Genomic DNA, 13907 nt, shown 5'->3' on the forward strand with positions numbered 1-13907 from the left:
TTCTTCAGTTGGCGGTACAGAGTCTTGCTGTTGCGGGGCTTTAGTGCTGGATATTGGAAGAGCTTCTGTTGGTTCTGGACAGTTTAGTAGCGTTTCAAAATATTTGGCTAATTCTTCACAGTTTTCTTCGTCGCTTAGTGCCAGATTCCCATCTGATTTCCGAAAACAGATATTTTGAGGGATATACCCTTTAATTTGGTTTGCAAAAGTTTTGTAGAATCCATGGTTGACATTATATATATATATACATACAGAGTTATATATTGAGACGACAAAAATCACGGTATACCTCCTAAATCGTTTCGGACCTTATTTTTCCCGGCGTAGTGCAGCAACTAGACGTGGCATGGACTCAAGTCATTGGATGGCCCATGCAGAAATATTGAGCTATGTTGCCTCTACAGCTGTCCAGTCTGCGAAAGTGTTGCTAGTGCAGGATTTTGTGCCTATAAATGTTCGAAGTGATTCATGTCAGGCGATCTTGGTGGCCAAATCATTCGCTCGAACTGCCCATAATGTTCTTCAAACCAATTGAGAACAATTGTGTCAAGGTGACATTGCTATCCATCCAAATTCCATCGTTGTTTGGGAACATGAAGTCCATAAATTGTCTTCAAGGAGCCGAAGATAACCACTTCCAGTCAGTGATCGGTTCATTTGGACCCGAGTACCCAGTCGATTGCATGTAAGCACAGTCCATACCATCATGCAGCCACCACCAGCTTGAACAGTGCCTTGTTGAACACTTAGGTGGATTCGAAGTGTTTGCACCACACTCGAACCCTACCATCAACTCGTAACTGAAATCGAGATTCTCCTTACCAGGCCACGATTTTGCAGTCCTCTAGGGTCCAACCGATAGGGTCGCGTGCTCAGGAGACGCTCTGCAGGTGATGCCGTGCTGTCAGCAGAGGCACTCGCGTCGGTCGTCTGCTTCCATAGACCATTAACGCCAGATTTCGCCACACTGTCCTAGCGGATACGTTCGCCGTACGTCTCAGATTGATTTCTGCGATTATTTCACTGAGTGTGGCTTGTTGGTCAACACCATTAACTGTGCGCAAACACCGCTGCCCTCGGTCGTTAGGTGAAGGCGTCGGCCACTGCGTTGTCCATGATAAGAGGTAATGCCTGAAATTTGGTACTCTCGGCACACTATTGACCCTGTGAATCTCGGAATATTGAATTTCCTAACGATATCCGAAATGGAATGTCCCATGCGTCTAGCTCCGGCTACTATTCCGCGTTCAAAGTCTATTAGTCTCCGTCGTGTTGTCCGTATCACGTCGGAAACGTTTCCACACGAATCGCTTCATTGCAATGCACTGCCAATTTATACCTTTTATACGCGATACTACCGCCATCTCTAAATGTGTAAATCGCGATCCCGTGATTTCCGTCAGCTACTCCGGCTGTATCTGCCGAAATAATTTTGAATATGCCTAGTGCAGTAATTCTTAATTTTTTTCACTATGTGGTTCAAAATGGTTCAAATGGCTCTGATCACTATGGGACTTAACATCTGAGGTCATCAGTCCCCTAGAACTTGGAACTACTTAAATCTAACTAACCTAAGGACATCACACACATCCATGCCCGAGGCAGGATTCGAACCTGCGACCGTAGCGGTCGTGCGGTTCCAGACTGAAGCGCCTAGAACCGCTCGGCCACTCCGGCCGGCTTCACTATGTGCTTCGTTATCGATTAGTGAGGTGAGTTTCGTTCATTATAACCATGTGAGAGATATTTTGCTGTGATTCGTGTTAGGGTTTCACTGTGGCTAGGACGTCAGCGACTGTTAGTGTCGATTTGTCTGTCGCTGTTGCGGTTAAGACATTTTAGTACTTCCGACATTGGAGCCCAGTCAGCAATAGTGATAATCTAATATATAAGAAACTATCAGCCTCGATTGTGGTAATGAAACCAACCTTTACATAGGTTTCAGCCCAAGTAATTGAGCCTTCTTCAGAAGATATACGCGATTCTATAATATGTCTACGTGGGCATGGTCTAGAAGTAAAACTAAAACAGCCTGAATAGGCATAGTCACATTTTAAAAATGCAGTACATAGGTATTAAGTCACAACCAAGACTAAAACTCCGGCGAGCGCCTCGTCTCCATGGACGCCGTGCGGTGGGCCTCGGGAGCCCACGTGAAGCTAAGTAGACCTATAAGACGCGCTACATGTTGATATGTAGCGCGTCTTCTAGGTCTACTTAGTTTCATTTGCTGTTTGACATAACTTTAAGGCAACGAATGCAAATTAATCTTCTGCTGTTTCAGTACGTAATTACGTAGCATCATGTTTGTTCCAAATGGCGCTTGGTAGTTGTAGTAAATAAAACACCGTTCATCTTATGCGGCTGATCGGTGATGAGCCTCTCTGACCTACTCTGACGGTTTTCAGTGGACCATGCAGGTCCCTCTGGTGCTCATCATGGCTATCAATACGTTACTTGCTGGACTTCTTTCAAAATATTATTGTCGGTCTTCGTATGTGTTGCTAGATTTTCTCGTTGGGAATGTATTCCGCAAAAAATTTCATTATTTTCACCATTCTGTGTTAGTACTTACGCGACATGTGAACTGCACATTAGGCTATATGGCATGAACTGGCCACTTACTTTAGCCAGTCCTGTAGAGCTTGGTTTTTGAGCTCATCGGTGCAGCAGAAGACCCCCAGCTCGTGGTACGCCTCAGCCAGTTTCATCGGCCACGTGTCGGCCAGCACTGTTTTGTTTAGCTGCTGCAGGAACGAGTAGGACGAAGACAGGTCAATCGCCTTGTACTTTGTGTCCTGGAGCTGAAATACAAGAAAGCGTCCATACAGAAGAGAGCCCACGTAGTCCCACAAGATCTGCGTGTACTAGCATCCACTACTTCGAAATAAATATTGTAGTGGGTAATAGAGAAATAAAAAGTAAAATTTTGTCGCTATCGACGAAAGCACATCTTTAATTCCAATACGATACGCGGTAGATATAATAACGTTTAAGGGAGATGAGATGTAGAACAACAGAATATTAGTACACACTCATGCTCATAAATTAAGGAGAATGCTGATACATGGTGAAACAACGCTCTGGTGGGCGGTTTGCGGGTTTAAATCACCTCGGGGTATGACCATGCGGTGCATTTGACCTCCAGTCGTCGCACGGTGGCGCTGGCAGCAGTCCACATACGCAGAGGTGTGTCGGTGCATGTCAGAGTACGGTGCAGCAAGTAAGTGTCCAGACGTTTTCAGACGTCCTAATTGTGACTGTGTGTTGAAAATAGCTCAGAGAACACATATTGAAGACTTTATAAGGGGTAGAATTACAAGGGCGACTGGAGGCTGGTCAAAGAAAGCAGGTCGTGGCACAGGCCCTCCGTGTGCCACAAAGTGTGATCTCAAGATTGTGGCAACGATTCCAGCAGACCGGATACGTGTCCAGGTGCTACAGTACGGGACGTCCACAGTGTACAGCACCACAAGAAGACCGATATCTCACCATCAGTGCCCGCAGACGACCACGGAGACTGCAGGTAGACTTGCTCGGGACCTTACAACAGCCACTGGAACAGTTGTCTCCAGACACAGTCTACAGACACAGTCTACAGACGACTGAACAGACACGGTTTATTCGCCTGAAGACCTGCAAAGTGCATTCCACTGACCCCTTGCCACAGGAGAGCCCGTAAAACCAGGTGTCAAGAACGTAGCATGTGGTCATTGGAACAGTGGTCCCAGGTTATGTTCACGGACGAGTATAGTCTGAACAGTGATTCTAGGCGGGTTTTCATCTGGCGTGCACTAGGCATCAGATACAAAACCCCTAGTGTCCTCGACAGGGACCTGTATGGAGGTCGTGGTTTGATGGTTTGGGATGGGATTATGATTGGTGCACATACACCCCTGCATGTCTTTGACAGAGAAACTGTAGTAGGTCAGGTGTATCGGGAGGTCATTTTGCACCAGTATGTCCGCCTTTTCAGGGGTACAGTGGGCCCCACCTTCCTCTTGATGGATGATAACGCACGGCTCCACCGAGCTGCCATCGTGGAGGATTACTTAGATACAGAAGATATCAGGCGAATGGAGTGGCCTGCCTGTTCTCCAGATCTAAACCTCATCGAGCACGTCTGGGATGCCCTTGGTCGACGTATCGCTGAACGTCTTCAAACCCCTAGGACACTTCAGAAGCTCCGACAGGCACTGGTGCAAGAATGGGAGGCTATACCACAGCAGCTGCTTGACCACCTGATCCAGAGTATGCCAACCCGTTGTGCGGCCTGTGTACGTGTGCATGGTGATCATATCCCATATTGATGTCGGGGTACATCGCAGGAAACAGTGGCGTTTTGTAGCACGTGTGTTTCGGGACGGTTTTCTCAAGTTATCACCAATACCGTGGACTTACAGTTCTGTGTCGTGTGTGTTCCCTATGTGCCTATGCTATGAGCGCCAGTTTTGTGTAGTGCCACGTTGTGTGGCACCACATTCTGCAATTATCCTTAATTTATGAGCATGACTGTATAACCAAATGTAATAATAGTTAATGGAGAGTCTTGTTCCTAAATATTGAAAATAAGGAGAAACACGATTCGAACTCCCATTTGTCTTTTGATAAAATCTGGTAAGTAACGTAAAAGAAATCAAGAATAAGGTAAACTACTGAAGAATGTTATTCAGGGTGATTTTTTCAACCATACACAAACACTAGGGATTGATCGATGAGAGGATATGGAACAAGAAAGGTCTAATGAACTTATGTCCGGAAGTGCTCTGTTTCCATGCTAGAGACCATTTATTCAATCATACATTGTTACAGAGACTGTGGTCTAATACCGTGCAACCACAAATGGCTCCGAGCACTACGGGACTTGAGATCTGAGATCATGAGTCCCCTAGAACTTAGAACTACTTAAACGTAACTAACCTAAGGACAACACACACATCCATGCCCGAGGCAGGATTCGAACTTGCGACCGGAGCAGTTGCGCGGTTTCAGACTGTAGCGCCTAGGACCGTTCGGTCACACCGGCTGGCCGGTGCAGCCACAGTTACAGCATGTGTTGAAAATGGTTTCCATGTGTCTTAACGCATGCGTGTATGCGCCGTAGCATTTTCTGTCTCACACGTTCACATCGACCAGACTGCATCCGAAGTGTGTCAAAGGCTCCACTGTCTCCACATCAGGACTGGGCTCTGCACGTAGGATGCTTCTGAGATGGCCCCATAACCGGAAATCACACGGGTTAAGATCTGGTGAACGAGCAGGCCACGCAGCTGGATCCCCTCCCCTGATCCATCGGCCAGGGAAGACACGATTGAAATGTGTCCGGACGTTCACGGCGAAGTGGGCTGGAGAACCATCATGTAGTAGCCACAAAACCCTGCGGATCATCAATGGCACTTCTTCGAGCAGCGGAGGCAAAGTCATCCGCAAGAAACGCCGATAGTTCCGGCCTGTTGGGCGACTTCGAAGGAGCACTGGCCTCAAAATACGGGCGCCAATTATCCCGGCCCACACATTCCGGATGCACCGATGCTGATGATTCGCTGTCACCATACAATGGGATTTATGCATTCTATCTCACAGACGGCTGTTATAGAAGTTGAAGATACCGCTCCTCCTAAAGGTGGCCTCATAAGCCCTGTATAAGCTGTAAGTGATAAGGGTAGTAGCAATTATCATGGAGAATGTTGCACACGGTCGTCTCGCTTACCCTGTACTGGTTGGTCAATTACCTGCTACTGACACGGCTTTCGCCTTCCACAGTGTTAATCACGTCCCCCCCCCCCCCCCCCCCAATCCCCCCAAGTCTGGTGTTCGAATATTTCGGGTACGTCCTTCATGATATCCTGCTTCCTGAAACGGCCCTGTCTCAGACAAACGGCGAAACGCTGTTGTAAACGTTGAATGCTTTAGTAGTTGGCGGGAATACGTCTCCTGATACAACCCTGCTGCCCGCCGTCCGTTGCCATTTGGTTTTCCGTAAATAAACATCGTTTCGGCAAGCTCTTGATTCGAATATGCAGCCATTGTGTACAGCACTGTATCACATCCACAAAAAGAAGTCCGCAAGAGAAGTCAATGGGACACAACATTTCCAATTGCTATGGCAGGCGAGGGCGCTAAGGTATGACGTACGAGGAATAGTATCACCCTCTTGGAGGAAACCACACGTACTGTAACTGTGGCTGCATGGCACAGCGAGTATTATACCGCCTTCTCCATGATCGAATAAATGGTCTCTTGCATGGAAAATATGTATTTCCGGACATAAGTCCATTAGACCTTACTTGTTCTGTATCCTCTCATCGATCAATCCCCAGAGTTTGTACACCGTGGAAAAATCACCCTGTATAAGAGTGTTGATACCCAATAAATATTCATGAACTTTGTTCTGGTTAAGTACACTTCATGGCTTTCGAGTGCATTTAGTTTTATTTTTCTAACAGAGCAAAATGCTTTGGCACAAGGAGTTACGTATTTTTCTTTCGGTGTCATCAAGAAGAACACTGTATCCACAAATGGCATCAGCAGTTTTTTGTGAATTATCATCATGTCGTAGTCTCGTCTGTCTAGTATAAGACAACGTAAATAAGCCTGCACAAATTGGTTTCCATTACGTAGAGAAAAGGGGCTAACCATCTCATTGCTACTTTGTTTCACTTATTTCTTACACCCTACGTGCTACTTTTATCCATTTATCAATCTTTCAATCCTCGCCTCAACTCGTTGGAAGTGCAAAACCACCTACGACACGTTGATATCGCCAAACAACTGTGCATGGAGCAGAGAGGAAGGTAACTGTCGCTCAGCAACCAACTGCGCAGCCTCACAACAGTTTCACACGGAGGGCACCGCCGCACCGCACACCCTTCTGGACGGCTCCCTGCTTCTCCCAACTTTCTGCTCGCACCCTTGTGGGTTCTTCAGAGGACAGCAAAACTTTTGACGCGCCCAACTCCTGATGTACCTGTTTATTCGCACTCCACTGGTACTAAGGGACGTTAGTAGTGAGACGCGAGGAAACACCATCAAAAAAACAAATCTACGTTTATCGTCTGCAAAGATACCACACAGTGTATGGCGATTTCGTGTCAATATTAGGGATCCTAAGTGGCAGAGTATTAGGTTTCGTATTACGCTTCCTTGGGACACACGCGATGTCACTTTCGTTTCTGCTGAACATTCGCCGTTCAATATAGCGTACTGGCTCCCTTTAATCAAATATTCAGCCGGTCAGACACAGGTATTGGTCAGTAGTGGACGATCATGTACAGCGTAACGCGATTCGGGAATCCACGAAGACGGGATCCACTTGTTGTTCCGCTGGATACACTGTTTGCAAAGTGTCGTGCATGACTAACGCAATCTGTCTCTCACACTAGCAGTTTTCCGTGTACAAACGATGTTTCGTTATGACAAGCTTTCTTTGCCTCCACCATCATAATATTTGAGGTTAATACACTTTACGATACTGACACAGCCACTCGTCAGCGATACTGATCTATACACCGTGGCAGTAAGGTTTTCCCCTCGTAAGCAGATTTTTATAATCCGATTGTCCACCATCTATTCACTGGCCTTTCTAAGTCGTTTTGCATCTCTCTGCCAGTGACCTCACAAGGTAGCCAATGACTTAATATCTGTTACCTTGTGAAGCTTTAACACATCGGCTATCTTGTCTATCCCCTTCCTTCATCTGCCTTGCCTTGTTGCAGCAAGCACTGAATTATTGGTAGGAAGACATTGTGTAACGTCCCCACTACTGCCAGCTAAATAAAATATTCAAACTACTGAAGGCACTAACTACTGATAGGCGCAGGTAGCAAAAGAAAGATTTTGATAGAGAACAAACAATGTATTTACCTTAATAGTCATAATATATATAGCAGTTCATGACATCCATTCTTACAAATGTACTGTTTCTGATGGACACACCTCCAGATTATCCATTCTCAAAAATCCGCCACCTCACTTCCCCACATCCACCACTGCTGGCGGCTCACCTCCAACTGCGCAACGCTACGCGCTATTAACATCCAGCTGCCCAACACTACAATAGGCAACAACAATGCAAACCAGCCACAGATGGCACACAGCACAGCCAGTGATTTTCATACAGAGCGCTACGTGGCGTTACCAATATAAAAACCTAAACAGCCTACTTGCATAGCCCCCATGCTCCCCAAAAAAAACTTTACAAATTGTTTTGGGCAGTGGCCAATACAGATTTGAAAAAAAAAATTCATAATTACAATAACAAAGAAATCAAATGCACACACTTATCGATACAATGTTGGTCAAAAGCTAAACTTTTCTCACAGTCCATAAAGACAGTCCTGATCGTCCATCACAGTAAAATTGCAGTGTTTTTCTCAAAGTCTGAGCAGTAAAAGAAAATGCACACAGAAGTAGTGGATTTCCATGCAGTCTTGAAGAAGTAGTGTTGTCCTTCCAACGTAAAGACAGTGCTGACTCTTGACATGCAGACAGGTAATGGGCCATAACAGAGCAAACCCACAGCAGAGTCATTCGAAGTTTTGGAGAATACTGGTAGGTAGGTCATCACAGAGCAGACCCACTGTAGTCCTGGTAGAGATTATGGTATTGGTGGGCCACCAGAGGTGCAGACCCACTGCAGTCCTTGTAGAAAAAATGGTATTGGTGGGCCATCAAAGATGCAGACCCACTGTAGTCCATGTAGAGACGGCCAGCAGTCATCTGTTGCGACTGTGCAGGTGCACAATCACCATCGAAGAGTCTTGCGGAGAATATAGAAAGTCCATAAACCACCACTTGTGCACTCACAAAGTTTTTTTTTTAATTGTCCTTAGAACCAGCAAAGCTGTTAACCAGTCCCTTGCTGAATTATTAACACACGTGCAAACACTATCAGTCTCTACTTCTCACATATTGTCCATATACTATGACCAACAGAAATGTGCGCAGTGAAATGAATGCTTACAAGTTACTTAATTTGCTGAACTGGTGTTCATTACAATTTTATAACACAAGAAAACAATTACAAAGATACAGAAAACATCATTAAAAACATAATAATACAGATAACATTTGTAGTAATAGAGGCTTTACAAAAGAATAGAAATAAACATCTACATCAGTGTTACAGGAATTATGACATAAGTAAATACATAAAATAATGAGAATAGTTTTCGAAACATTAATTTCACACATGAGAATTGAAACAGAAGAGAATTAATAATGTGTGAACATCTTTACAAAGAAAATGACATATTGTTAATGCAAATTATATTTGAGGATAACAGTATTCCTCACCATAGTGAATGGAGCTGAGTATTAGAAAAGGTCTACGACATAAGCCTTATCAGATAAATATATAAAGACAGGAAGAACACAAACACATAGCGAAATAATACAGAAGGAAAGGACAGGGTTTGTTTTACTGCAGTATTTTGCAAACAAAACTTTACTTCTTGGAGATCTCCCTTCACTCATCATTATTCCCAAAAAGTCTTATCTATACCTGCTTTCTGTGTTCTATTCATATTTCTTTCAAAATTTTTTTTTGGCCAAACCATTTTTTATAGCTTCTCAATGCATTTCTTCCAATTCATCACAACTCGTTCTCACATATAGCCTACCCCATCTTGAGCTAACTTAAATCTACTGAGCTCAGATGCATAAACTAAGGGACGAGGCAATGCAGCAGCACAAAACAATTAATACAAACAGCAATGACAAAAAATGGAAATTGGCAAAGCAAGCTACAGTAAATCTTAATTACCAAGCAAATGTAACATTACAACTAATATGAGGCAATGTGCAGCAACAAGAAAAATAAATCAGTAGTAAAACTGGCTTAACAGAGTAATACAACGTGACATTCAGTAGCACTATGCCTGGCAAACCGCAGCAGCAAATGCAATAACTTATATATAACCATGACAAAGCTCAAGCAGAAAAAATATTACAGTAAAAATGGCCATGTTTAATACCTATGTCACATCTTAACACTAGAGTGATGCATCATGATAACTTACTCTGCCAAAAACATTACCAAGTATGTATGCAGTTACTGTTATTAATCCCTTCTTATTGTTCTTTCCATTCCAAGTGCTCCTTTTTCGAAGAATATGGATCATAAAATTATTATTTAATAGATTTGTTGGCAGAAAGTGTTCACATTAGCAAATGCACTTAATTTTATTTTATAAAACCAATGCTGCAACACAGCTGGAAACCAGATATTAAAGAAGATGAGCAATCTCTCAACTAGAAAGACAATAGATGTAAAATGTTTCTCATAATTTCATTAGGCATTTTAGTAAATATCATAAATTAAGATCTCCACAGTGTATTCATACATTTTCAAGTGTGAGCGTGTCGTATTTGCGATGCTTTCTACAAAGAAATGTCAATAGCGAGGATAATGGCCTTTTTTCTCCACCTGTAGCTCTAAAAGGCACACACTAATGGCTTTCTTCCAGGTGACAGTCGCGCAGCTGGGTGCCCATTACACATTACGTGACGGTCACTTAACTTTCTTGCCGAAATATTTACGACACCAGTTTGCACTAAAGTGACAGTCTCATATAAAAATTTCACAGGTCGAGAATTTGCGTTACAAATGTGTAGAAACAAAATCCTTTAAATATAATAGTGTCCAAAAAATTTTCGTCGGCATTGTGATACATTCACGCATTTACACACATTTCATAACTCTTTAAAGTACAATTCTCAGCTTATTGATCATAAACATACCTCAACAGCATAATACACATCGTCATCGTAATAATAACATCATAACAGATCAATCACATCTCAGAATCGTCGCAGCTTCTTTCAGTAATTTCAAGACTTTCAATAAAGTCATCTACCTCAAACGTACTTCAAAAATCATTATCCCTTACCAAATACATTATTCAAAGCTCTCATAGTATCACAATGATTCTGAAAAAATATAAACACTTCACAAAGTACATACAAAATACAATTTCATAAGTGTGAAGTTATCCAACTGTGTAATTGTGTAAACATCTGTCACTGATGTTGTATAAAACATGTTTGTCTCTCTCAGTTAAATTATCAGATAGTTGTGTAATTTATGTGTTAGAGAAATATGGTACTGATGTGTAAAGTTGTATAAGCAAATACCATATTAGCTAGGGCTCCTTGTGCTTGCCAAACACATGGTACACAAAGTAAGCATGTACCCCCCCCCCCCCCCCCCCCCCCCCCCCCGTGATGATTAATGTAATTATACCCTCAGATGTTACAGATTACAGCAATGGAATGAAATGTATCATGGAAAACTTTCTTTGTAATTCAAAAATCTTTAAAAATAAATGTTTGAAGTACAAAATTAATCACTCAAATGCGTGTCCTGTAGCGCTAAATGTGCGTCTTGCTATAAGATAATTCTGAGGAAGTGTCGTAGTTATCGTCCACTGTAAGCAAAGTTCTGCTGAAGTCAATGTACTTACCTTATCATAAACAAAAGTGAAATGCTTTGCGTATAGATATCTTAGTTATTACGCTTATTGCCGTGATGAAGATAGTACTGTGCTGTAACGTATTGTTGTGCTACGGAAAAGGCTGTCTCATTGTAGCTATACCACAAAAGTTGCTACTGAAACATGTTTTACTTTCCAGAATAATACAGAAAAACTGTGCAGATATAAAACAGATACAGTGCAAAAGCAATAATATAAATTATATCACTCATTAGTAGCGTCGTGATATAATTGTGTAGCTGTCAAATAAACTAACCACTGTGTCATCTGGTATCTCTCAGAAAGTACTTTAAATCCAGAATGTATTTTCAACTAAAGCAAAATGTTGCGTTAAAATCTCATTAGCAGTACCGGTATATGTTCTAAGTATGTAAGCCTTATAGTCGTTACGTAATCGTGCAACTAACAAGCAAGATTGTACACACACAATAACTCTGTGTCGTCTGTTCACTATAACAATGCACTCGTAAATACTGTCTAAATATGTTCCCTAGGTTCTAGACTGGATGGTTAACTTCAAAACATTGTTACATGTTAACAGTTTCTCAGTGTGATAAATTGTACTAGTAGCGTGAAGTGAAAAATTTTATGGCAAAGACAAAGTTAAAAAGAAGATTATCTTTCAATAAACGGTTTTATATGTGAAATGTGGTGTAAACCTTTACTCTTCCTAGTACGCCGAGTTTCAACTTCAACGCAATTATCATGTGGTATACGTCGGATTCTGTAAGGTCCATTGTAAATCAGAAAGAATTTGTGACTCGTGTTTCTTCTTATGTGACAATGGATGAGCTTTAATGAGAACTTTCTGACTAATATATAATTTCTTTGCATTTGCTTTACCGTGTAGTTTTCTCCTTTTGTCTGCTGCAGAATTTATATTTTTAATAGCAAAATCAATTATGTCTTTGTGTCGAAGTTTACGTGTATTCGGAAAGGGTATAAGTTCTCTGATTCTGTTCGGTGGTTCTTCATTCTTCAGTACAAGAATAGGTGGTAAAGCAGTGGAGTCATGAGGCATTTCATTCAGCACGTTTTGAAATAAGTGTAAATATCTGTCCCAATGCTGATGCTTTCTGTGACAATAAAGTCTGCAAAGCTTATTGATTTCTTTCATAACCCGTTCACACGGGCTACAATGTGGTGAGTACAATGAAATAAAAACAGGTTTGATTTTATGGTTCCGAAGCATGCGTGACCAAACACCAGATCTGAATTGCGGTCCGTTATCTGAAATGACTTTACTAACGTGTCCAACTTCACGTAAGAAATTTTTAACAAAGGCGTTGGATACAGACCGTCCAGTGGCTTTACGTAACGGAGTGAAAGAAACAAATTTTGAAGTAAGTTCAACAGCGACTAGAACGTACGAAAATCCATTCGATGTTCTGACAAGGGGTCCCAAGGGATCAACAGCAGCAAATTCTTTTAATTTAGAAGGGATGATAGGAAACAACGGAGCACGATGTGAGATAGTAGATGGTTTAGCCTTTTGACAGAGTTTACAAATAGACAACACTCTTCGAATTCTCTTTTCCATATTGTTAAAATAACAAGTCGTTCGAAGAATATGATAACATTTTCGTGGACTAAAATGTGCGTAGCTGAAATGAATGTACCAAATGAGCTTATTAACAAAATCGTCTGGAATGCAAAGTACCCATAGCTTGTCATCAACAGTGCAGCGTTTGAAGAGTATGTTGTTTCTAACCAGATAATAATGACGAATCTGAGTATGCGGCTTTTCATGCCATTTACTTTTGATGTTTTTCCAAATCGGATCTTTATCTTGTTCATGAGCAATGTCCTTTAAAGATGTGGTGATGAAGTTTTCAAAGGCGACTTTCTGAATGTAAAGAATAGTGAAATTTTTCTCCAGGTTGCCTTCTGTGTTACTTTTCTCAAGCCCAGCCGGTGCACGTGACAGTGCGTCCGCAACAATGTTCTCCTTGCCGGGAATGTCGACTATTGTGAAGTGGAATTCTTGTAGAAACAATGCCCAACGTTTTAACCTGTCATTATTTAATTTTGAAGACATAAGAAATTGTAATGCACGATGATCACTGTATACTTTTACGTGCTTACCAGAAAGAAAGAAAAGGAATTTGTTAAATGCCCAAACAATAGCTAAAGCTTCTAATTCAGTAACGGAATAATTTTTTTTTTCAGATTTTGTTAGCACTCGGCTAGCAAAAGCAATGGTTTTCTGAACAGTAGTGTCATTTTCTATGGCTTCTTGAAATAAATGGGCACCACTTTAGAAGAATCCGTGCTAAGGCAAAAATCTTGTGAGAGATCTGGATGAGCTAGTATTGGCGCGTTAAGTAGCGACTTTTTCAAAGAATTGAATTGGAACTGTGCTTGTTCGTCCCAGTTCCAAATAGCATTTCTTCCAGTGAGAGAACAAAGTTTTGG

At 42.1% G+C, this 13907-nt stretch overlaps 1 protein-coding gene across 1 annotated transcript in view; it reads right to left on the bottom strand.

Annotated features, from left to right (window-relative positions):
• LOC124621979 (UDP-glycosyltransferase UGT5-like) overlaps positions 1 to 13907 on the bottom strand; it is a 151489-nt gene that overhangs the window by 59997 nt on the left and 77585 nt on the right. The window contains exon 3 of the mRNA XM_047147516.1: positions 2626 to 2804. Within this exon, the coding sequence (XP_047003472.1) occupies positions 2626 to 2804 (179 nt within the window). The remainder of the gene's footprint in view (positions 1 to 2625; positions 2805 to 13907) is intronic.

This window comes from Schistocerca americana, chromosome 7 (assembly GCF_021461395.2).
Source record: "Schistocerca americana isolate TAMUIC-IGC-003095 chromosome 7, iqSchAmer2.1, whole genome shotgun sequence".
NCBI lineage: Eukaryota > Metazoa > Arthropoda > Insecta > Orthoptera > Acrididae > Schistocerca > Schistocerca americana.